Raw genomic sequence first — 24,794 nt, forward strand, 5'->3', positions numbered from 1 at the left:
TGAGCTTATGTTAACTTTGATTTAAAATATTTTAAATATAAACGAGAAAGTAAATCTCCAACCCTTCCCAACCACCCAGTAAACTTTAATATGTATGTTTTTAGTTTTATGCAAGTGTATGTGTACATAACTGGGATGTTTTTCTATTTGCTTTTTCACAAAAGTAGAATTACATGGTATGTATTTTGCAACTTTTTCTCAACATATATTGTGAACATCTCAAACTTGTGTGTATAGTGCTAATTTACCTCATTTTTAAATTTATTTATTTATTTTTTTTAAAGATTTTATTTATTTGACAGAGACACAGCGAGAGAGGGAACACAAGCAGGGGGAGTGGGAGAGGGAGAAGCAGACTTCCTGCGCAGCAGGGAGCCCTATGCAGGGCTCCATCCCAGGACCCTGGGATCACAACCCGAGCCGAAGGCAGACACTTAACGACTGAGCCACCCAGACACCCCAATTTTTTTATTTTTTTTAAGTTTTTAATTTCAGTTAACACACAGTGTAATATTAGTTTCAAGTGTACAATTTAGTGATTCAACCTTCCAAAAAACACCCAGTGCTCATCACAACTGCATTCCTTAGTCCCCATCACCTATTTCACCCATCCCCCACCCACCTCCCCTCTGGTAACCATTAGTTCTCTATAGTTCAGAATCTGTTTCTTGGTTTGCCTCTCTCTTTTTTACCCTATGCTCGCTTGTTTTGTTTCTTAAATTCCACGAGTGAAATCATATGGTACTTGTCTTTCTCTGACTTATTTTGCTTAGCATAATACTCTCTAGATCCTTTGGGTAAATACCTTGTAGTGCAATTGCTGGATCATAGGGTAGTTCTATTTTTGGCTTTTTGAGGAGCCTCCATACTGTTTTTCAGAGTGGCTGCACCAGTTTGCATTCCCACCAACAGTGCAAGAGGGTTCCCCTTTCCACATCCTTGCCAACACCTGTTGTTTCTTGTGTTGTTGATTTTAGCCATTCTGACCTAATTTACCTTGTTTATTTAAATGGGCTGTACAGTATTCCATTGATAGATGTACTACTATTAGTGGACGTTTCAAATTATTATTTTGCTATTGACAAAAATTCAATGAGTACCTTTTTTTTTTTTTTTAAATTGTGCTAAGTGGAGTGGAAAGGCAGATGGCTCACACATTAGCATGGCCAAAGCTAGGACTATAAAATCTTTCAATATGAATATTTTCTATGATAAAACAAAATGAATCTTTAGTTATTGCCTTGAATTTGTGGGTGAGAAATTCTGAAAAGTTTCTAGAAGGCAAGGAAGGATAAGTACAAATTATATACTATTTATTGTGAGTTTGTGTTTAACATGCTATGGTAGTCTTTCGTATATGGTCACTACAATACAAATTAATCAGCATAGCTGTGTTCTGATGAAGCTTTATTTACAAAAATAGGTGGCAAATGGTAATTTACAAACCCCTTGTCTAGTCAGTCATAATCAAAAGAACTTTAAAATTATAGTGCATTGCTATTGAAATTTGACCTGTCGAATTTTAAGATAGTTTTTTAAATAATGTATCTAACAGTTACATACATCTAATTTAATATAACTAATCAGCTTTTTAAATATGTCTACCTAAGTACAGTTGACCCTTGAACAACATGGGTTTGAACTGTGCAGGTCCACTTATATGTGGACTTTTTTTTTTTTTGATACATACAATACACTACTGTGAATGTATTTTCTCTTACAATTTTCTTAACATTTCTTTTTCTCTAGCTTAATATAAGAACACAGTGTATAATACACGTAACAAAATATGTGTTAACTTATCAGTAAGGCTTCTGGTCAGCAGTAGGCCATTAGTAGTTATGTGGAAAGTTAAAAATTATACATGGACGGCGCCTGGGTGGCTCAGTCGTTAAGCGTCTGCCTTCGGCTCAGGTCATGATCCTGGAGTTCCAGGTTTGAGTCCCACATCGGGCTCCCTGCTCAGCCAGGAGCCTGCTTCTCCCTCTCCCACTCCCCCTGCTTGTGTTCCCTCTCTTGCTGTGTCTCTCTCTGTCAAGTAAATAAAATCTTAAAAAAAAAAAAAGCATTTAGAAACTCTTAAATTTTTATTTTTTATATGTTAAAAAGTTTTATCCATTGTCCATACTGAAAGACTGGAAAGTTTTTGTTATTACTAAATCATATATGCCTAAAAGAAATCTTATTTTTGGGGACACCTGGGTGGCTCAGTTGGTTAAGCGGCCGACTTGATTTCGGCTCAGGTCATGATCTCAGGGTCCTGGGATGGAGCCCCCTGTCGGACTCCACTCTCAGCTGGGAGTCTGCTTGAGGATTCTCTCTCTGCCCCCCCACCTCCATGCATGCATGCATGCATGCATGCTCGCACTCTCTCTCTCTCTCAGATCTTTAAAAAAAAAAAAAAGTCATCTTATTTTTCTAAGTAGCAAGCTAGAAAGCAAATGGCAGCCATAAGTCTTTTTTTTTTATTTATTCATTTGAGACAGATACAGAGAGAGAGCATGAGCAGGGGGAGGTGCAGAGGGAGAGGAAGAAGTAGGCTCTCCGCTGAGCAGGGAGCCGGATGTGGGACTCGATCCCAGGACCCTGGGTTCATGACCTGAGCCAAAAAGCAGAGGCTTAACCATCTGAGCGACCCAGGTGCCCCAACCATAAGTCTTTTTGAGGATATTCCTCCCCCACTTCCTTCTAGGGCAATTTTTTTCCAGATAGTTAACCTTGAAAAATAATAACCATATATTTTCTTTACTGCAGAACTTCTCAGATCCGTTAATTTGTTTATAGGCATTGAAACTCCCAGGAAAGAATATTTTCCCCAACTTATTTGAACCTCCAAGGGAATTACATTCCACAGAGCAGTATTTGGAAAATGGTGCTATAAGGCAGTGGTTCTCAGTTGGAAATTTTGCCCATTAGGGCACATCTGACAATTATATGAAGATACATTTTTGGTTGACACTCTGGGTGTGAGGTGTTGGGGGGAGTGCTTCTGGCATCTCAGGAGTTGACCCCCTGATTTAAACCAATTGATGGCCCTTTCATATCATCATTCATTCAGTTATTGTTTTCTTAATATGTACTTGATAACAGAAGAGGCTATAAATAGTAATTGTGATCTTATGGAAACTGGCAAGGGAAAGCTGACAATTTTTAAAATAGGGTTATTTTTAAAGTGAAAGTGGTAAAATCAAAATAGTCTTTGAATCCTTAGTGGAGACTGACAAAGTGAGCAAATTTAAAGAGTACTGACCTCTTAGGTGAGGAATCTCCTAGTCTTTGGCAGTACGTGTTCTCTCCAGCCTGGTTGTGCTTGGCCTTAATAGGCTTTATAAGACAGAAAGAAAATTAATTTTAAGTTTTAAGGGAAAATACAAATACAGCTTTTTTTTTTTTAAAGATTTATCTATCTAAGATAGCGTGCATATGGGGGAGGGCGGTCAGAGGTAGAGGGAGAGAGAGAATCTCAAGCAGACAGTCCACTGAGGGTGGAGCCCAACATGGTGCTTGATCTCACAACCCTGAGATTACGACCTGAGCCAAAATCAAGAGTTGGATGCTTAACAGACTGAGCCACCCAGATGCCCTAAAATACAGCTTTCTTAAATTAACACCTGACATTTGATTTTCATGCCCCTGCTTTACCAAAAGTGACATTGGACATTTAGAAGTTTTGTTTGTTTAGAATTTTGTGGCATTCTCTGAGAATCTGGGATTACCACTGTGGTGGCAATATCAGATTGGAAATTATAGATTTAAGCTGCATTGTAAACCCTTTGTTTTGTTTGTTTTTAGATATAAGATGGAATTTCTAAAGAGCAGTTGAAATAAAGTATAGAAAGTATAATATCAATGGATTATGCAGTATACATTTGGGTAAACTACTGAATGTCCTTTCTATAAAAACTTTTGTGTCGGCCTCTAAAGTATGGTATAATGTGTTTATTTCCCTTGGTGTTAGTAAAGTCAGGTAAAAGTTTTGAGAGATGCTAGGTATTTTGATTTTTCTGAAAATACTTAGCAAGTATTCATTTAGTGGTTGTATTCCAGAATCTTTTTGAAAGAAAATTAAAGGAAGGAGTTTGAAGCACTTTTTTAGTTATGTGAGGAAGGTTTTCTGTGTATTGAAACTGGGTATTTCCAAGCTATAACACTAAATTGTTTAAACTTTAAAAGTTGTCTACTTTTAACTTTAGAGAATATCTAGTAATGATAACTGTTTAGCTTTGTCTGTGAAGTGATATATGTGTGCAGCATGTTTCAAAGAATCTAGTACTTAATAATTGATACTTGAATCAATATTATTTGGCTCCTGTGTTCTAAGAGAAGTGAACTTCTAGAGAATCAACCTAAGAATAAGATTATCTATGTACTGAAGTGATGGTAGCCTAGTATTAAAAAATTAAAAGTATTCTTATGTGTGTCCAAATAATGGAGTTGAGAAAAGGACAGATTATAATAAAGTAGACTAAGAGGTGGCAAATCCATATTTTCTCTGATGAACTTTAGGATGGAATGCCAACCATCCACATAGATAACCATATTAGGTATGCAAATACTCTACTCTGGCAGGGACTATGGTGAATCAAGGAGTTACTTGGAAGAGATCATCTGCTTGGATGTCTCAAACATACCTCAGTCTCAGCATGTCCACATTAGCACTGCGATGGTCCATCCTCAAACCTGTCCCTCTTACAGTGTTTTCTGTCTCATTAAATGACACCACTCTACCCTCTTATGCAAATGGGAAACCTAGACATTAGTCGTGATACTTGCCTCTTCCTCTTATCTATTCCAGCCCTGTTCAGTAAAAATATGTTAGCAACATGCATAAATGTTCTAGTAGTTACACCAAAAAGATAAGAAACAGGTGAAATTAATTTTATGTATTTGATTTAACTCAACATATCCAAAATCTTATTTCCATATTTTAAAATCAGTGAGATATTTTATATTCCTTTTTAAATATTAAATTTTCAAAGTCCAGAGTATGTTTCACACTTAAAATGAATACATCTCAATTCATACTAGCCACATTTCATGTGCTTGATCATCACATATGGCTGGTGGCTACCATATTAGACAGTGAAGATCTAGTCTGTCACTAAGTCCTTTGAGTCGTACCTCCTAAATATCTCTTAATTCCTTCTCCCCCTCTCAGCTGCCATCATCCTGGTATAGATTACTGATAACTTCTAGCCTTCCTCCCATCAGTTCACACTGATCAAAATGATCTCTGCCAAATCTCCTTTAATTCCACCCCCATCATCATTTACTCTTCCTTAAAATCTCATCACTTCCTCGGGTGAGCCTTTCCTGATCCTCCTCCTCTAGGTCAATTCTGTTATCTACTCATCTAGCATCAGGTATACCCTCTATTGTAGCACCTAGTTTACTTTCAGTTGTGTGAGCACTGTAAGTTCCAAGAGAGCCAAAACCATGTCTTTTTCCCCTCACTGTATCTCTAGTAACTAACAGAGTGCCAGACATAAATTACTCAACCAAAATCTGTTAACTAAATGAATTTAACTGCTTGCCCTTCCTGAAAATGCTGTGGCCCCCAGTATAAAAGTGTCTTGTTCAACCCTTAAAAAGCACTGTTCTGAGGACGGCGGGGCGGGGCTGGGGGAGGCACCTGGGTTGGCTCAGTTAGTTAAGCATCAGACTCTTGATCTCAGCTCAGGTCTTGATCTTCAGGTTTTGAGTTCAGACCCCATGTTGGGCTCCACGTTGGGTATGGAGCCTACTAAAAAAAAGGGGGGGGCATTGTTCTGGGATCTTTCCTCTTCAGTTCATCTTCTATATAAGCATGAAATGTTCTCTTCTTTATCCAAAAGCCTTTAATGAGTTCCTTTTACCTGCTGAAATAAATGTTAAATTTATAACCTGTCATTTGAGGCCCTGTATAATCTGACCCCAATACTGTCAAAATGTCAAATGAAACTAGCCAAGTTGTATTCTTCCTACTCTCCAAATAAGCATTACCCTTAGGAGCCATCTTTCTATTCATTCAATAAGTACCTTTACTAGGGGCGCCTGGGTGGCTCAGTTGGTTAAGTGACTGCCTTCAGCTCAGGTCATGATCCTGGAGTCCCGGGATCGAGTCCCACATCGGGCTCCCTGCTCAGCAGGAAGTCTGCTTCTCCCTCTGATGCTCCCCCCTCTCATGCTCTCTCTGTCTCTATCTCATTCTCTCTCTCAAATAAATAAATAAAATCTTAAAAAAAAAAAAAAAAAAAAAAAATAAGTACCTTTACTATATTACCAGATAATGATCTAGGCCAGTACTGTCCAGTAGAACTTTCTATTCTGTATATCTCTTCTGTTCTATGTATTATCTCTTCTGTTCTGTGTGTGTATATATATATATATTTAAAATTTTATTTATTTATTTGACAGAGAGAGACAGCGAGAGAGGGAACACAAGCAGGGGGAGTGGGAGAGGGAGAAGCAGGCTACCCGCCGAGCAGGGAGCCCGATGCGGTGCTCAGTCCCAGGACCCTGGGATCATGACCTGAGCCGAAAGCAGACACTTAACAGGGACTGAACCACCCAGGCGCCCCTGTTCTGTGTATATTCTGTTCTCTGTATACTCACTGGCCACATACGGCTGTTAAGCCCTTGAAAGTTGGCTGTGGGGCACTTAAAATGTGAATAATTCTGAGGAACTGAATTTTTTATTTTGGCTAAATTTTATTAGCCACGTGTGGCTAGTGGCTACCAGATTGGGTAGTGCAGATCAAGGGAATGGAGCACACGTTATCTGCCCTCATGTAGTTCATGCCCTGGTGTGGAGATACAGTCAGTAAATAAATTGTATCAGATGGTGATACATTATGCAGGAGAATGAAATTAGGTAAACAGTAGGAGATGTATATGTTGGGAAGGAGCAGAAAATGTTTATATAAGATAGAAAAGGTGTTGATGATAAACTGACATTTGAGCAGAGACATGAAAAAAAAATGAGAGAGGTGTGTAAGCCATGTGGATGGATATATTTAGTAGTGTTCCAGAGATAGAGAATAGCATGTACAAAGGCCCTGAGTAAGAAGTGTGCTTCCATTATTCTAGAAATAGCAAGGAGACCAGTGTGCCTAGATTGAAGTTACAGGGTAGAGCAGCCAAGGACCAGACCACGAAGGGTTTTATTGGCTGTTGGGGAGACTTAAGCTTTTGCTTTGTGAGACAAGACACCATTGGAGGGGGAGTTTCATGACCTTAGTCTTGAAGAGGATCACTCTGGTTATCATATTGAGAATAGATATATCCCTACATACTGGGAATGTCCTTTTGAACGAAACAGATGTGTATTAAAATTTTTTCTCTTCTTTCAGATCTTAATTCAGAAATCACCTCTTCCGCTTGCTTTTCCTAAGCCTTATATAGAAGTGATTATTCTTTTTCACTAGTATTCATAGTCCGTATGGTCATAGTCCTGTATGTTGATTTTTTTCTGTAGACTATAAATTCTCCAACAACAGTGATTGTAGCTAGTATACACACAGTGCTCATAGTTAGTGGTTGATATGAATGGTACCTGTAGTTACAACTAAAATCATGGAAACACTTTCTTAAATTATAACATGAAATGATATTTTGATGAAAATGTTGCTCCACACTTGCTTTTATAAGCAGAATTACATCTAAATGCAGAAATTAAAAAAAAGAGCAATCATAGTGTTCAAAGCATTTCACTCATTTAATCCACCATATTCACTCATTTAATCCTCACACAAACCTGTGAGTAGGTATTATTATCAGCACTATCTTCCAGATGGGAAACTGAGACAAATAATGGTTAAGTAATTTCTACAAGATTACAGAGCCTGGATTTAGATCCATGCAACCTGGCCTTACTGAACACAGTTAATTTTTTTAGTAGGTCATAGACCAATAGAAATCGAAAAACAATTTTGGGGGCCAACAGAGCATTGTCAGCTATTAGCAACATTTATTCTAAGAATTCTAACATTCTGACCACTATTCCATTACTTATGAAACCAAAATATGGAAAGTTCTGATGTCCATTAACCTATTTTTAGAATATACCTGATTATGTTAATCCATTTAACTCATTTTTTTCATAAGGAGAGGCAGAATGATGGCATATCAATTTAAACATACCATGGGAACAAACTTTGTGTTTTTCGCTTGTTTAGGGCCTGTATATCTTTGGGATCAAGAACTCGAGCCATTGGAAATGCAGCTAAGAGCCAGGTAAATTGTTAATGTAGATGTTTTGACTTACAGGAAGAATTTAATGGAATCTTGGTAACTAAGCTCCCACTTTACATAGTTAAGAGTGAGAAAAGAGAAGGAGGGAAATTTGACAGACCCGAATATCTTTGTATTTTAATAGATATATTTTGCTTTGGGGGTTGCAAAATATTTCTTATATTTTATTTTTTTAAAAAGTCTTTTTAGTTGTGAAGTTAGGGTGTTGCTACCATATGACACCACTTTTTCCCCTGTATGGTCACTTTTCTAAGAGGTATCCTATCTAGAATATACACTTCAACAAGTAAGCAATGTCTTTGTAAAAGAAGGTGGGAAAGATGGAAGAACTAATTTCCAGAGTAACCCAATGTAGCTACTTTACATGGAATCTGTTTAAGTATTCATATTTCTAGGCTTCTGAAGTGCTTATAAGTAGAACGTTTACTTTTAACATTCTTTGTTAGAGGTTCATTTTCCTCAGACTTTATTTCCCTGAACCAAAAGCTCTTAACAATTACTTCTTACATTTTAATGTGTACCTGGGTCTTCTTTTCCTCATAAAATAACTTTGTTTAATGGGGCTTTTTTCCCTCCTGACTTTATAAGGATAATTGACTCATTTATCTAGGAATTTTTGCTTAAGACTTTATCAAAGTTGTCTTCTAATTGGCCTATATATGAAAATGTTTATCTTCTCCTACACTTTCATATTGTACATAAACAAATGTGTTTGTGCCAAAATGACTTCTTCACTAAAGTTTACATCTCATATTCTGTGTGATCTTCTAAGCATATCATAGATAACAGAGTCTCTGAAGAAAGCAAACTAAAATTACTCCTCTTAAAGGGACCACTGTGGTAATTCAGCATCCCAGTAGCTTTCATCTCGTAATTGAAGAGCAAGATCTATTTGGCTTTAACTAAGAGGGCAGCAACTGGATCTCAGTATTATTCTATAGTGTGAACTACATGTTCTAGTTAAAGAAAAAATTACTTTGCTAAAATACAAGCCATTTGCAAATTAAGACACTTTAACTTTTGCATCATGCTACACAGAAGGAGTTTAAATTTACTAGCCTAGGAGCTCTTCTCAACAGTGAGGAATTGCATTCTTGCTGCATGAGAAGTTTCCCAAAGAACTAGATATTAAGAGGGAAAAAAAGGGGGGGGCAATATGGAAAAGTGTTTCAGTAAAAACACAGTAATGAATGTGGAAGGAAGAGAACTCAAACCTAATTCACTAAAGCAAAAGGTTGAGGAAAAACAGAGATAAGTTATAGATAGATTTTCACTGTATTACTTGAAAAGTTTTACATTTTTGTTCTTTCTTTTTTGAAAACATTAATTTTGAGTCTACATTCCTAGGATAGGAAGAGAATTTGGGGGGCAATAGATATGATGCATACATTCTTATTGTATAATTTTACTGTCAGCTGGAAGCCAGACAAATGATTGTGTCTAATTCTAAATTTAAATGTGTAGGATAAAGAGACTTGGTGGTATTAAGTATTAGCATAGTGTTTATTTTGCATTCATTAAATATTGATAAATAAAAGTGTTTACTGCCAACAGATAGTCACGAATGTAAGAAATACAATTCATGGCTTCAAAAAGCTTCATGGGCGATCATTTGATGATCCCATTGTCCAAACCGAAAGGATCAGGCTTCCTTATGAACTGCAGAAGATGCCTAATGGAAGTGCAGGAGTTAAGGTAAGCTTCTCAGAGTATAAACATATTTAAATTCAAGAAACCAAATATAATATTGCCTGTTTGTAATTTAACTTTTTTCCTCTGGACGCAGTACATATGTACCAAGATTCAGTTTTTGTAGTAAGCTTTAGTGAGTGTAAAAAAATTCTAATTAGATAATTTTAAAAATCCAAACAATACTTTTATTGTCAAGGAAAAATTATTTGAAGAACTTTTAGAGGTGAACAGTTTTCAAGCAATAAAGGCAGAGCCGTAAGTGATTTAGAAAAATAGACCCCATAAGTATATTAATTGCTATATTAAAGCAAACTCTACTTCCAAGTAAGAGATTGATTCTTGATTTTTAATTCTACATCCTGAGACAGTAAGTTGTAGATTAGTTAACAAAAACATGTTTGTTGATTTTTCAGAAACTAACAGAATACCTCGAAACATAGTTACCTTTTGACCCAGCAGATTCACTCTTATTTATATACACCAGAGAATTGAATGGTATGTGTACACAAAAACTTGTACATGATTGTTCATAGTAACATTGTTCATAACAGCCAAAAAGTAGGAACAGTCCAAGTGTTCATTAGCTGATAAGTGGGTAAATGAAATGTGGTACCTATACAATGGAATACTATTTAGCCATAAACTGGAGTGAAGTACTGATATGTACTTCACCCGGATGAACATGGCCACATAAATATACATATATACACTTACATGCACGTATGTTGTGCTGCTTGAGAGAAGCTCTTCCAAAGTTTAGTGTTAGAGAACAAAATTATGTTCACTGAGGACACAGAAGTAAGACATAACTTTTTCTTCAGTAAATTAAATGTAGTTATTATATGGGTTCCAAGGTAACTTTGTATTGCTCGTAAATTTATTGGTTATTATAAAAGGGTTTGATTACTTAAAGCACACATCTTCCAGTATTCCTTTCTCAAGAAGCATTGTAAAGTTTCCTTTTGTGTGCTTAAATGCAACCTACTCTTAAACGTGTGTATAATTTGAGGTGGTTATTTGGTCTAAAAAACATAATTTTGAAATTTCATATATATATCTCTAATATTTAATTTATGATTATTCCCAGAAACCTTGGAATAATACATACTATACCTCTTTTTTTTTTTTTTTAAAGATTTTATTTATTTATTTGATAGAGACAGCCAGAGAGGGAACACAAGCAGGGGGAGTGGGAGAGGGAGAAGCAGGCTTCCCGCTGAGCAGGGAGCCCGACGTGGGGCTCGATCCCAGGTCCCTGGGATCATGACCTGAGCCACCGAGGCGCCCTATACCTCTTTTTTTTTTAATAAGAAATTTTCTTTCCTGATGTTCGCATTTCCTTTTCCTAGAACTGTATGACTAAAGCTTTCATTTTAAACCCAGAAGAGTTCTAACTTTCAAAAGAAAGATTATTTGATCTTTTTCTCCTTCATTAGGTGCCTGGAAAGTGAATGATAAAAATTGCTTTTGTGAGAGACACCTGGGTGGCTCAGTCAGTTAATAAGCATCTGCTTTCAACTCAGGTCATGATCTCAGGGTCCTGGGATCGAGCCCCCATCGGCCTTCCTGCTCAGTGGGGAGCCTGCTTCTGCCCCTCTCCACCCCCCTTCCCCCCGCTCATGTGCATGCGTGCACTCTCTCTCTTTCTTAAATAAAAATCTTTTTAAAAAATTATTGTGGGGGTGCCTGGGTGGCTCAGTCATTAAGCGTCTGCCTTCAGCTCAGGTCGTGATCCCAGGGTCCTGGGATCGAGCCCCGCATCGGGCTTCTTGCTCCGCGGGAAGCCTGCTTCTCTCTCTCCCACTCCCCTTGCTTTGTTCCCTCTCTCACTATGTCTCTCTCTGTCAAAAAATAAATAAAATCTTAAAAAAAAAAAAATTACTATTGTGAAAGGCAGAAAGCTAATGCAGGAAGACGTTTTTGAGAACAATTTGGTTATATTACTATGTGTAAGGCACTTGAACTTTAGAAATGAGAGGTTGTAATACTAGAATAATCTTTTCAGAATATAACTTCCTTGAGCAAAAACTTGTCTTTTTCACTGTTATCTATCTATCATGTATAGAGTAGATCCTCACAAAATACATACTGGATGAATAAATGACTCTTAATAAATATCTCAACTTTTGGTTTTAGGTGCGGTACCTAGAAGAAGAGAGACCTTTTGCAATTGAGCAAGTAACTGGAATGCTGTTGGCTAAACTTAAAGAGACTTCAGAAAATGCTTTGAAGAAACCAGTGGCCGACTGTGTGATTTCAGTAAGTTTTACTTCAGTACTTTTAAATCACACCTTCCAGTATATTAATATTCTATTGAAATATTTTTCTTCTCTTTATTCTTTCTGACCTAATTTAGCAAATAATCTAAATCCATTTTTGGTTTTGTTTTTTTTTTAAAAAAAAAAAAAAAACCCACCTTATTTGGTAAAGTTTAGGATTAAGTTAGTTTCCCGTAAAGTCAGTTGTGATAATCCGTGAATCTTAAAAAACCAATGTATATGATTAGTGACTGCTATACGTTCCAGTTATCTAAGAATCTTCCCTGGTCGCCCTTCACTTCCCACTTATAGGGACCTTAACATTTTATGGCAAAGTTGAAAATTCCCATTTGGGAATTTGAGATTATGTATATTCATATATTCTGTATCAGAAAGAAAAAGATCTTTTTTAAAATGAAAAATTGGATATATTTAACATGTTATACTTTCAGAAATTTTGACATGCTTACACACAACCATCAATCATTATCAATATTACAAACATATTTATCACCCTCCCAGAATCCCATTGTGCCTATTTTTTTTTTTAAGATTTTATTTATTTGAGAGAGAGAGTAAGAAACAGCATGAGAGGGGAGAGGGTCAGAGGGAGAAGCAGACTCCCCGCTGAGCCGGGAGCCCAATGCGGGACTCGATCCCAGGACTCCAGGATCATGACCTGAGCCGAAGGCAGTCGCTTAACCAACTGAGCCACCCAGGCACTGCCCACCCATTGTGCCTCCTTTAAAGTAAAAATTGTTTACGTATAAGGTGTGCATCATGACACTTTGATATACATAGTGAAATGATAATGATTACTGCAGTTGAGCTAATTAACATACGCATCTCCTCGTTTACTTTTTTTTTTTTTTTTGGTGGTAAGAACACCTGAGATCTATCTTAGCAAATTTCCAATATCCAATACAGTATTACTAACTTCAGATACCATATGCTATACATTAGATTTCTAGAATTTATTCATCTTACATAACTGAAACTTTGTAATCTTTGGCCAGTATCTCCCCATTTCCCCCACCTCCTTGCCCCTGGTAACCACTACTCTACTCTCTGCTTCTATGAATTCAACTTTTGTAGATTCCACATATAAGTGAGATCATGCAGTATTTTTCAGAAAGAAAAGGTCTTTAAGGATTCTTAGAACATTCCATCATTTCCTCTCTCTCTTGAGATCCCATTATATACTGATAACTTTTTGAAGTTACATGTTGTCCACTTAAATGTGAGTATATTTCTAATACTATTAAACTTCCCTACCTAAGTTCGAGAGTCTCATGTCCTCAGAAAAATAGAATCAGATTATGAACTCCAGTGGAATTTAGTGATTTGATTTTTATAGGTATTTAGAATTTTTTAAATGAGAGAAAAGTACTAGAGCTTTAATATTTTATATTCCGACCATTTAATAATAGCAAATAATAGGGGCGCCTGGGTGGCTCAGTCGTTAAGCATCTGCCTTCGGCTCAGGTCATGATCCCAGGGTCCTGGGATTGAGCGCTGTATTGGGCTCCCTGCTCAGCGGGAAGCCTGCTTCTCCCTCTCCCTCTGCTTGTGTTCCCTCTCTCGCTGTGTCTCTCTCTGTCAAATAAATAAAATCTTTAAAAAAAAAAAAAAAATAGCAAATAATAGAGTTTACCTTTGGCCAGGCACTGTTATAGGCATTTGATATGTACTAACTCATTTAATCCTCAGAACCATCCTATGAAGGTAGGATATTTTTAACTCCAGTTTTATAGATTAAAAAACAGACACAGAGAAGTTAAATAACTTGCCCAAAATCAACAGAGCTAATAAGTTGTAAGCCAGAAATCACACCCCGTAATTCATTCCCAAGCCTCTGCTTATAACTCTTCCATTGTACTGCCACTTGAAAGTATACATCAAAGTGGGTTTGGTTTTAAAATCCATCTTAAATTCAAATCCATCCCTATTAACTATACTTGATAGTAATTTCACATCAGAAATTGTCAGAAGAGAACATTATGAACTTCTTGGCCATTATTTACTTTGTGTAGTTAGTGTGATAGACCCATTGTGAGCTATATAGGGGAAGTATTTTCTCTGTTTTATGCACTATTATATCCCTAAGTGGTTAGAAAAGTACCTGGTACATAAGTGCTCAATGAGTATTAAATAAAGTCTATATTATAATTTAGATTTTTGTCAGAAGGATAATACCAAAATCAGGATAAACAGGTTTATCAAAATTCAAGTTCTTTTCCTGTTGTTAATATCTGTTAAATGATGGGGCGCCTGAGTGGGTCGGTCGTTAGGCATCTGCTTTCGGCTCGGGTCGTGGTCTCGGTCCTGGGATCGAGCCCCGCATCGGGCTCCCTGCTCCGCGGGAAGCCTGCTTCTCCCTCTCCTACTCCCACTACTTGTGTTCCCTCTCTCGCTGTGTCTCTCTCTGTCGAATGGATAAAATCTTAAAAAAAAAAAAAATCTGTTAAATGAAATTTCTAGCTTCAGGGCACCTGGGTGGCTCAGTTGGTTGAGCGACTGCCTTCGGCTCAGGTCATGATCCTGGAGTTCCGGGATGGAGCCCCGCATCAGGCTCCCTGCTCAGCAGGGAGTCTGCTTCTCCCTCTGACCCTCCCCCCTCTCATGCTCTCTCTCTCTCATTCTCTCTCTCAAATAAATAAAATCTTTAAAAAAAAAAAATTCTAGCTTCAAAAAGCAATAAAATTGGAGACAACTTACTTAAATTGGAAGAACCCCAAGTCATTTTGTACATGAATATACTTAATTAGCTTTTTTTTTTTTAAGATTTTATTTATTGAGAGAGAGAGAGCACACACATGTACGCAGCACACAAGGCTCACATGCAGGGGGAGGGGCACGAATAGGGTGAGAGACAGGGGAAGAAGCTGACTCCCTGCTGAGCAGAGAGCCCGCAGCAGGGCTCTGTCCCAGGACCCTGAGATCATGACCTGAGCCTAAGTCAGATGCTTAACCGACTGAGCCACCCAGGCGCTCCTACTTAATTCTCTTCTCAGAAATCTGTCTGTAGACACAAATCAAAGTGCTTCTTAGTTTGACAGAATGAAGTGTATGTAAATCTTAACTATAAGTTTAAGTCTCAGTTTATCTTTTGATAAAGTCTTTAATTAACATTAATTAAACATTTAATGTTTTTTTGGTGATTTTAAAAGAAGCACATGCTCCTCATAAGTCCTCTGCAATATAGTTCCTGCCTCGCTTTGAGATAATAGCCACTGTAAACCTTTGGGTACTATATTCTCCTGGGTAACATATACCTACACAAAAATCATGCTACACATGTCCTTTTTTCTGATGCAATATAGATACTGTTCCATGACCATTCAGATCTGCCTGATTCTAACAGCTACATAAGATTCCATTATACAAATATACCAAGATATATTTAATCTCATTTTAACAGTCTTGGGCTTTCAATTTTTCATTATTAAAGATGAACAAACATTTTTTTTCCATAGAGCAGACCCAACAGAAGAAGGATTTAGATGAACATATTTTGGAAATCCTGTAATATTATTCCATCTTATTAATTGCTTTAAATTTGTGTTCATACTTAGGTCAACACTTTATGGTATAGAAATTGCCAGAAAGTAAAAAACTAGTATTTTTTTTCTTGTTTATTTTATTAGAACACCATTCTCTGCCTCAAGCCCTACATAAGTTTTAGAGCAGTTATTTTACATTTTTAATTGATGAAATGTTTAAAATCTAGTACATCAAACCAATATATTTAATTATTGTTTTAAAATACCAGATTCCTAGCTTTTTCACTGATGCTGAGAGAAGATCTGTGATGGCTGCAGCCCAGGTTGCAGGTTTAAATTGTTTGAGGTTGATGAATGAAACTACTGCAGGTAAGCACTTTGCAATTTGAAAATCACTGTCAGAAAAATACTGTTCTAGTTTTGGGTTTTTTTTTTTTCCAATTAATATAAAGCATTTATCTTTTTTTAAACTCATTATGTACTGGCTCTTGTAACCTTTGGTTTTTGTAGTACAGTATTTTGCTAGAAGTTAAACATGTCTTACATTTGCTGTAAGAATCATTTATGTTATAGATGGATAGAGAAAAAATAAAAACAACCAAATTATAAAAAGTTGTTTACTTTGAAACTAATAATTTATGCAATATCAAAATGACTTATCTTTTGTTTTCCAAGTGATTGCTATCCTGATAGTAACGTGATTTCTTTCTTCTTACACAGTTGCGCTAGCATATGGAATTTATAAACAGGATCTTCCCGCATTAGATGAGAAACCAAGAAATGTAATATTTATTGATATGGGACATTCTGCTTACCAGGTCTCAGTTTGTGCTTTTAACAAAGGAAAACTTAAAGTAAGTAAATAAATGATTTGCTATATATAAGTTTAATGGTTAAGAGCATGTAAGACAATATAGAGAACCTAAGTGCTCTGCCACTTAAAAACTATGACCTTGAGCAAGTTACATAACCTCCTTAAATCTCAGGCTCCCCACTTGAAGGTAATATCAGTAATTACCTCAGTTTTTGAGGACAAATGAGTTAATGTATATAAAATGCTTGGAATGCCTTATACTGTAATATGTATTAGCTATTTTTATTATCGTCAAGATGTTAAGTCACCTATCAGGAAACATTAAGTACATTACTATCCATAAATATACTTAGGAAACATTTTGTAAAATGATTCCCTTTGTTTTATAAACTTTCCTTATCCAGGAGTTCTAATCAGAATTTTCTATAATGTGGCATCATTTAGTTCTGTGTGCTCATCTTATAGTTTGTATTGGATTTTATATTCATTTTTATATTGATCATCTTATCCGTACTTACGTTCTCTCTCTCTCTCTCTCTCTCTCTCCATTAGTCACATGTGTAGAAGTTGCTTAGAAGATGAAATACTTTCGGTTATCCAATGGACCTTTTAGAGCCTTTTGTCTCACAGTTTATAGTAACATCCTTGTAATCAGAAAACTCAAAGGAAATGACCCATAGTGAATATAGGGTAGTTTTTTGTAAATTGTTTTAATCTTTGCTACTTAGTCTTGAATTTTAACTTAAGAACATTTTCCTTCCTTCTTTTTTAGTAGATACCTTAGAGTAACCATATCTATGGCCCTTCTGTCCAGAAGGATGCATGTTTGCACTAGTCACATACCAACACAATTTTGCATTTAATTTTGGGTAGTACTGGTCCTAGCAAGAAGTTGATCCATGAATTCTCCATGCGAGTCTTGGGATGACATCCCATCACGTTAGTTTACAACTTTCTATAGGGCTTACTATTGTTCCATCACATATCCTTGTGAAAAAAACCTGATGAGCCACACCAACGGTGGGGTTCTATTTTTTAAGTGACTAGTGTAAGTAGTCATTTGTGCTCTCCTTGGAGAGAGACTAGATATCTTGCTCCTGCATTTTCAAGAGGTTTAGTGTTGAAGTTCTATGACTTGTCTACTCCTCTTCCATCCATCCACTGGCTGGGGCTCATTGCTCAACAAGTTTATTATATTCTTGTCTCTCCTCTTCACTTTTTTTTTTTTTTTTAATAGTAGTCAGAAGGCCTAATTTCTGACCTGTAAATTGACCAATTGCAGTATTTTAAATTTAATCTTCGAATTGGCTTTTCTTGGTTGTTTTGTTTTGTTTACATACTTAGGACTTACTCCCTGAACTTGGTTTTTGGCCTACCTGTTCAGTGCTATTGTAGAACCAATGGATATGAGATAGTGAAGTTTTAATTGTTGTAACTCAGTTATTTCAGAAATAGAATTAATTTTAATTATATATGGATCTGCATCCCAAAACAGATAATTCAGAATGGGTAAGTATGTTGGCTAAATATAAGTGATAATTAATATCAGCAATAGCAAGTTTTGACACCCCTGTGATTTTTCACAAGTTCTTTGGCTTTGACTTTAATTTTAAAAGGTTGTTTTTTTTTTTTTTTTGGTTTTTGTCTTTTTGAAAGCATTTATATTTCTGAAAATTCAGTTCTGGTTTTTTGATTAAACAGGTCTTGGCTACCACCTTTGATCCATATTTGGGTGGCAGGAACTTTGATGAGGCTTTAGTAGACTACTTCTGTGAGGAGTTCAAGACCAAATACAAGATAAATGTGAAAGAAAATTCTCGGGCCTTGTTGCGTTTATATCAGGAATGTGAGAAACTGAAGAAGCTAATGAGTGCAAATGCATCAGATCTTCCACTGAACATTGAGTGTTTCATGAATGACCTTGATGTTTCTAGTAAAATGAACAGGTACGGTGTATGTTTTCAGTTTAAGAAGTGTTGGCTTATTTTATGTTTAGATCATGTCTGATTTTTTTCATTCTGTTTAGAAGATATACTTGAGTTTTATATCCCAAAATGATGAATTTTATTTCATTTTCCCACAGGGCCCAGTTTGAACAATTATGTGCTTCCCTCTTCACCAGGGTTGAGCCACCATTAAAAGCAGTAATGGAACAAGCTAGTAAGTGTAAATTACTAGACTAACCATCAAAATTGTATCATGGCGTTAACTCACTTGAATGGGGGTAGGAAATGGTAAAAGCAATAAAAACTTCTATTTGTTTTTTGAAGATTTGTATTTCTCATTTTAGAGAGGGAGATTATAATTTCATTCATAAGAGTAAGGGCACTATGAATCTGGGTTTATGAGAACAACTCCTGGCTCATGTTATTGTTTACATCGTAAAACTAACACTAGTTATATTTGGAGGTGTTTATATGTAAGTATACTGTAAAGTCTAAGATGAAAATAAAGTAGAAATGGGACATGATTGCTTTTTGTTAAGATTTTTGGTAATCAGTACTTTCTATGGGTATTTGTGAGGTGAAAGTTAGAAAATTGAAGGACTCTGAAGAGCCCATGAGGTACTCGTCTGTTCTTATTGTCACTCTGTCATCTGGTCCAAGTGCAGTGCCTGACACATAGATAGTTAATATTAAGTTTTGCCTTTCTCCAAAATTTGTTTTTATCTTCTTTCTATTTAGTCTTGTTTTGAGCAAAAACAAAATCCATTTTTTTAAAAAAGTACTTTCCAAGGTCTTTTGTTCACATTTTTATAAAGACTGTCTTATTTTTCTCAATTAAAAATATTTTGTTTTACAGACTTGCAACGTGAAGACATAAGTAGTATAGAAATTGTAGGGGGAGCAACTCGAATTCCTGCAGTGAAAGAACAAATCACTAAATTTTTTCTTAAAGACATAAGTACCACATTAAATGCTGATGAAGCTGTTGCAAGAGGATGTGCATTACAGGTATGATTATTTTTCCTTTTTTTTTTTTTTTTTACAGAGTATATTTTGCCAGAAAAATGGTGATAGGCCTAAAAGGGACCTTTTAATATTATCTGTTCAAACCACTTGTCAATAGGCTAAAATAAATTAAAATTATTCCTGAAAGATAAGTCTTGTGTCTTTCCAATTTGTTTTTAAACTGTCATGGGACAATATGTGTGTACTGTAGTGAAAGAACATTTACTTTATGAATTCTTGTAATTATTCCCATTTAAAATTCTTTTTTCAGATTTGTAAAAATATATTTTTGTAAGGTCATAAAAGTACTCTTGACACTTTAGCTGTTACCAAAAACAGTAATTTTTAGGATGTAACAATTTTATTGCAAGGACTTTATTAAGCAGTTCAATCAGGGTAACCTATAGTATGTTTTGTGTTTGTTGATTTAAATATGGTATACATCTTATTTTCAGTGTGCGATTCTCTCACCAGCATTTAAAGTGCGTGAATTTTCTATAACAGACCTTGTTCCCTATTCAATCACATTAAGATGGAAGACCTCTTTTGAAGATGGAACTGGGTAAGTTACTTTTAAAGCCTTGGTTAGAGAGCTTGTTGTAAATAACCAATTGAACCTACTTTCTGAACTAGAGGAATTTACGCTTCTAAAACTCTCAAATACTTTTAAATAAGATGTTAGAGAAAAGGAACTATATTATATAATCTGTAAACCATGATGGCATATTTTTAATTAGTATTTTATAAAATCATATTTTCAAATAAAATCGCAATATAGCAATATAAAAACTTAAAAAACCTGCATCTGCCATACCCTAACTCCTACTTAGCCCATTTTACAAAGTTAACCATTGTTAACAGGTATGCTTATATCTATCCATTTTTTTGAATATCCAAAAATAAAAGCTGTTCTTTTTAAATTACCTGAGTGTCTCCAGTGCAACTTGCTTTTTAAAATGTCTGTCATTTTAAATATGTCACAGACAGTGACTGTTTTCTCAGCAATTGTGTGTGCCATAATTAATTTAACCAGTACACCCTAAAATCCTATTTTTTTCTGATTCAAGCAGTGCTATTAGGAACATCCTTGTACACATCTCCTTGTTTAGTTGTGTTTAGTATATCTATAAGATAACTATATAGGACTGAAATTGACCCAAAGGATATGAGCATTATTATAATCAGTAATGCCACATTATTCACCAAAAGGATTATACTAATTTATATTCCTTTTAACATTGCTGAATTATCTGTTGTAGCTCATTTTTTTCTATGCTTTTAAAGATAACATTCTGAAAGTGAAAATAAGTACTTTGTTATTAGATTTGCATTTCTGACTATTATGAGCCACAATCTTTTCATGCTTTTATTGACATTTACATTTCCTTTTCCATGAACTACTTAAGATTTAAATAGCTTCGCTTCCCTACCAAAATAAAAACTTGTGTTTCAAATAATATATTTGACTACTTTTCAGAGCTTATAATTTGTACAATAAACCTGTATTTAGGTTTTGACGTTGCTTTTAATATTTTGTTTTGTGCTCTATACATCTACACCCCCAAGAAACTAAAATTTTTGCACGAATTCTGAAAATATGGATTATCAGTCTGATCTGAATGTTTTGCAGAGCATTTAAATGGCATGTCCTAATGTCAATTTGGAGGCAAGAAATGGTGTTCTTTAAAAGAGTTAACTTCAGGGGTTAACTGGCTGGCTCAGTTGGAAGAGCATGCAACTCTTGATCTTGGGGTTGTGAGCTTGAGCCCCATGTTGGGCGTAAGAGATTAATTTAAACTTTATTTTTTTAAAAGATTTTATTTATTTGAGAGAGAGAGAATGAGAGCGAGCATGAGCAGGGTGAGGGGCAGAGGGAGAAGCAGACTCCCCACTGAGCAAAGAGCCCAACACAGGACTTGATCCCAGGACCCTGGGATCATGACCTGAGCCGAAGACAGACACTTAACCGACTGAGCCACCCAGGTGCCCCTAAATAAATTTAAAAAGATAATTAAAGTTAATTTCAGTTAAAGATACAGTGATCCAGAAAAAAATTATAAGAAACATATGGGGAGTTACATTGAAAAGTAAACCTATCCTAGTGATTACAATAAGAAAGTAAAAGATAATGTAGGTTCTTGAAAACTAGGATAGAGGGAAAGATCCATGGATATGAGATTTGCAAACCTTGCATAATGAATAGGGTAATGGTATAGTATTATAGAGTGAATTTCTGGGCCACTATAAACAATAGTTATAAGCCATTTCTGTTAAACTATTTAAGAGTGGGAATTGTTATGTAGGTTTTAAAACTTCCTGTACTGGAGAGGAGGAAATACTAGGACATTATTACATCAGTTGAAAAAATTGGAATATGGATTACATGTTAAAGTATCAGTGTAAATTTATAGTTGACAGCTGTACTGTGGTTATTGTAGAGAATATCGCTGTTAGGAAATACACATTGAAGTACTTAGGGGTAAAGAGCTATAATGTATGTAACAACCTCCACTGGTTCGGAAAAAAATACACATGTACACGGAGTATGCACTTAAGTGATGAAACAAATAGAATAAAATGCTGACAGTAAATCTAGGTAAAAGATATACAGGTGTTCCTTGTCCCTTGTGCTGTTTTTATTTTTGCTCCTTTCTGTAAGTTTGAAATTAGTTTCAAATGAAAGTTTTTTTTAAGGGAGCTAGAATAAAAAGGGTTACATATGACAAGTATTTATTTTGGAAACTAAGGGGTAGGATTTGGTCCACATATGTGAACAAAAAACTAATTCCTGTATATTAGCCTCAAAATATACCTAATTGCAGTTAATTTTTCTTTTTTTTTTTTTTAAGTAGGATAGAATTATGTTACTATGACAGACTTTCTAAAAACTTTGAGCCATAAACCTATCAAATTGCATGTTCATAGCAAAACCAGTAATTCTTTTTCTTTACATTTGTGGATAGAGGTCTTTACAGTTGCTGCTTTTGAATTAGGAATGACATGGATTCTGTAATTAGATTCATAGAAAACTTTCTATTTGTTTTGAACTGTTTTCCCACTCCATTTTAGGGAATGTGAAGTATTCTGTAAGAACCATCCTGCCCCATTTTCAAAAGTCATTACTTTCCACAAGAAGGAACCATTTGAACTAGAAGCATTTTATACTAATTTACATGAAGTGCCTTATCCTGATCCAAGAATTGGTAAGAGAACTCAAGAAAAAAATTTCACAAACTTTTGCCTTTTGTAAATTATTAATATTTGAATCAAGGAAATAAATTGATATTCGAGCTAAGCTAGCACTGAAAGCAATATATTTTTTTCTAAACATGCACTTTTAGTGCTCACAGTTTATCCTGGAGTAACAGGTTTGAGTATTTTTAATTCATTCTGACTTCTCTATTTAAAATGCTCTGTAATTTGCCTGAAAGATTTGGGTGAGGGTCATTTTTTATGGAAAAACTCCTTAATCAGTAAGTTGAAATTGTGTTGCCAGACTGACCGTATATCCTGACTTGAAACTTAGGTTCCCTGGCAACAACTAGAATTCATATCATTGGATTAATACAAAAGTGAGAATTGGGGACTGTAATAACTGTTTTAGCTGAGTAATCTTTTTTAGAGATATAAAACAAAGTACGATTTTTATAACATTTAAGAGAAAGAATAATTTATAATTCTTTAAATTTCTATTTGTATTGCTTTTATTGATAGACTAAAAAGGGAACAATATGAATATCTCAAATATGTTATTTAAAGCAGTAGAAATAAGTTATGGAAGGTGGAATTAGTTTGCCAGGGCTTCTGTAACAAAGTACCACCAACTGAGTGGCTCAAGAGAACTTGTTGTCTCCAGTTCTAGAAGCTAGAAGTATGAAATCAAAGTGTTGACAGGATTCCTTCTGAGGGCTTTGAGGAAAGGATCTCTTCCAGGCTTCTGTCCTTGGTTGGTAGATGGCCATCTTCATGTTCACATGACATTCTCCCTGTATGTGTATCTGTCTCCAAATAAGGACACCAGTCATTGGATTAGAGCCCACCCTGATAACCTCATCTTAACCTGATTACCTCTGCTAAGACCCTGTCTTCAAATAAGGTCACCTTCTGAGGTACTTGAGAGTAAGACTTCATATTAATTTGAGGGTGAGGTCTCAATTCAACCTATAACAAAGGTCAACCAAATTTTTTACTTACCAGTTTTTCTGCCTAGTATCCTCTCTCTACTATGGATATCATTATCTATTATGGGTTTTTAAAAATAAAACAGCAGAGGGGCACCTGGCTGGCTCAGTTGGAAGAGTGTGTGAATCTTAATCTTGGGGTTGAGTTCAAACCCCATGTTAGGTGTAGAGATTACCTAAAAATAAGATCTTTAAAAAAAATAATAAAAATAAAATAGTTTCTTAAAGTGAGAAGTTAATATCTCTGTAGGTATTAGTAACTAAATAACTTAGCAATTTTGTTATAGAGTGAAATTTTTTAAAAATTGCTTTATTCGTGAATTACCAAGATGGTTATGGTTTGCAAGACTTACAGCAAAAGGATAATGTCCATTTTGTTTCCAAACTCAGAAATTGGATTTTGTTATTTTGGTTTTAGGATAGCAGTATTATAAAATACTTAAAAGCTATATTGCCTTGGGTCAAATTGTCCTTTGTTGAAATTCCAATTTATCTTTGTCCTAGCATTGATGATTTTGGGCAGGCTGCTTAACCCTTCTAAATCTTAATATTAGGTTTATTAAGATATAAAAAAAAAAGGTGATCTAGGGTTAGTGCATTTTCCACAGTAATTATTCTGGATATAATTTATGATTATTTGCCATCATCTGAAAGATAACAGTCAAAATTATTGAATGAATAGGTTAATTGGAGGCCCATGTACTGATGGAAGCTCTTTTTTCCTTAAGGGAGCTTCACTATTCAGAATGTTTTTCCTCAGTCTGATGGTGATAGTTCCAAAGTGAAGGTTAAAGTTCGTGTTAACATCCATGGAATCTTCAGTGTGGCCAGTGCATCGGTAATTGAGAAGCAAAATGTGGAAGGGGATCACAGTGATGCTCCTATGGAGACAGAAACTTCATTTAAGAATGAAAGCAAAGACGATGTGGTATGTAGAAAACCTATTGCAAGGTTCCTTTAATAAATATTTAATTTCTTAATCATAACTGATACCTTAATAGTTGAAAATATTAATCTCTGAGATTTTATTGTAGGAATCAATATAAACTTTTTTTTTATGAAAGCGAAGAATGATTTTTTTTAAGGATAATTTTAAATGCTGTACATCTTTCACATTTTAAACTCTTCAGAGGTTTTGCATCTTTAATAGCCTTATATGAAAC

General features: G+C 35.3%; 1 protein-coding gene across 1 annotated transcript in view; it reads left to right on the top strand.

The window, feature by feature from the left end:
- HSPA4L (heat shock protein family A (Hsp70) member 4 like) overlaps positions 1 to 24,794 on the top strand; it is a 52,273-nt gene that overhangs the window by 4,735 nt on the left and 22,744 nt on the right. Inside the window, exons 2-12 of the mRNA XM_078069208.1 lie at positions 8,157 to 8,214; positions 9,787 to 9,927; positions 12,061 to 12,183; positions 15,955 to 16,054; positions 16,406 to 16,539; positions 18,201 to 18,445; positions 18,583 to 18,659; positions 19,302 to 19,453; positions 19,906 to 20,012; positions 22,520 to 22,653; positions 24,360 to 24,559. Of these exons, the coding sequence (XP_077925334.1) occupies positions 8,157 to 8,214; positions 9,787 to 9,927; positions 12,061 to 12,183; positions 15,955 to 16,054; positions 16,406 to 16,539; positions 18,201 to 18,445; positions 18,583 to 18,659; positions 19,302 to 19,453; positions 19,906 to 20,012; positions 22,520 to 22,653; positions 24,360 to 24,559 (1,471 nt within the window). The remainder of the gene's footprint in view (positions 1 to 8,156; positions 8,215 to 9,786; positions 9,928 to 12,060; positions 12,184 to 15,954; positions 16,055 to 16,405; positions 16,540 to 18,200; positions 18,446 to 18,582; positions 18,660 to 19,301; positions 19,454 to 19,905; positions 20,013 to 22,519; positions 22,654 to 24,359; positions 24,560 to 24,794) is intronic.

Source organism: Halichoerus grypus, chromosome 3, assembly GCF_964656455.1.
Source record: "Halichoerus grypus chromosome 3, mHalGry1.hap1.1, whole genome shotgun sequence".
In the NCBI taxonomy this organism is placed as follows: Eukaryota; Metazoa; Chordata; class Mammalia; order Carnivora; family Phocidae; genus Halichoerus; species Halichoerus grypus.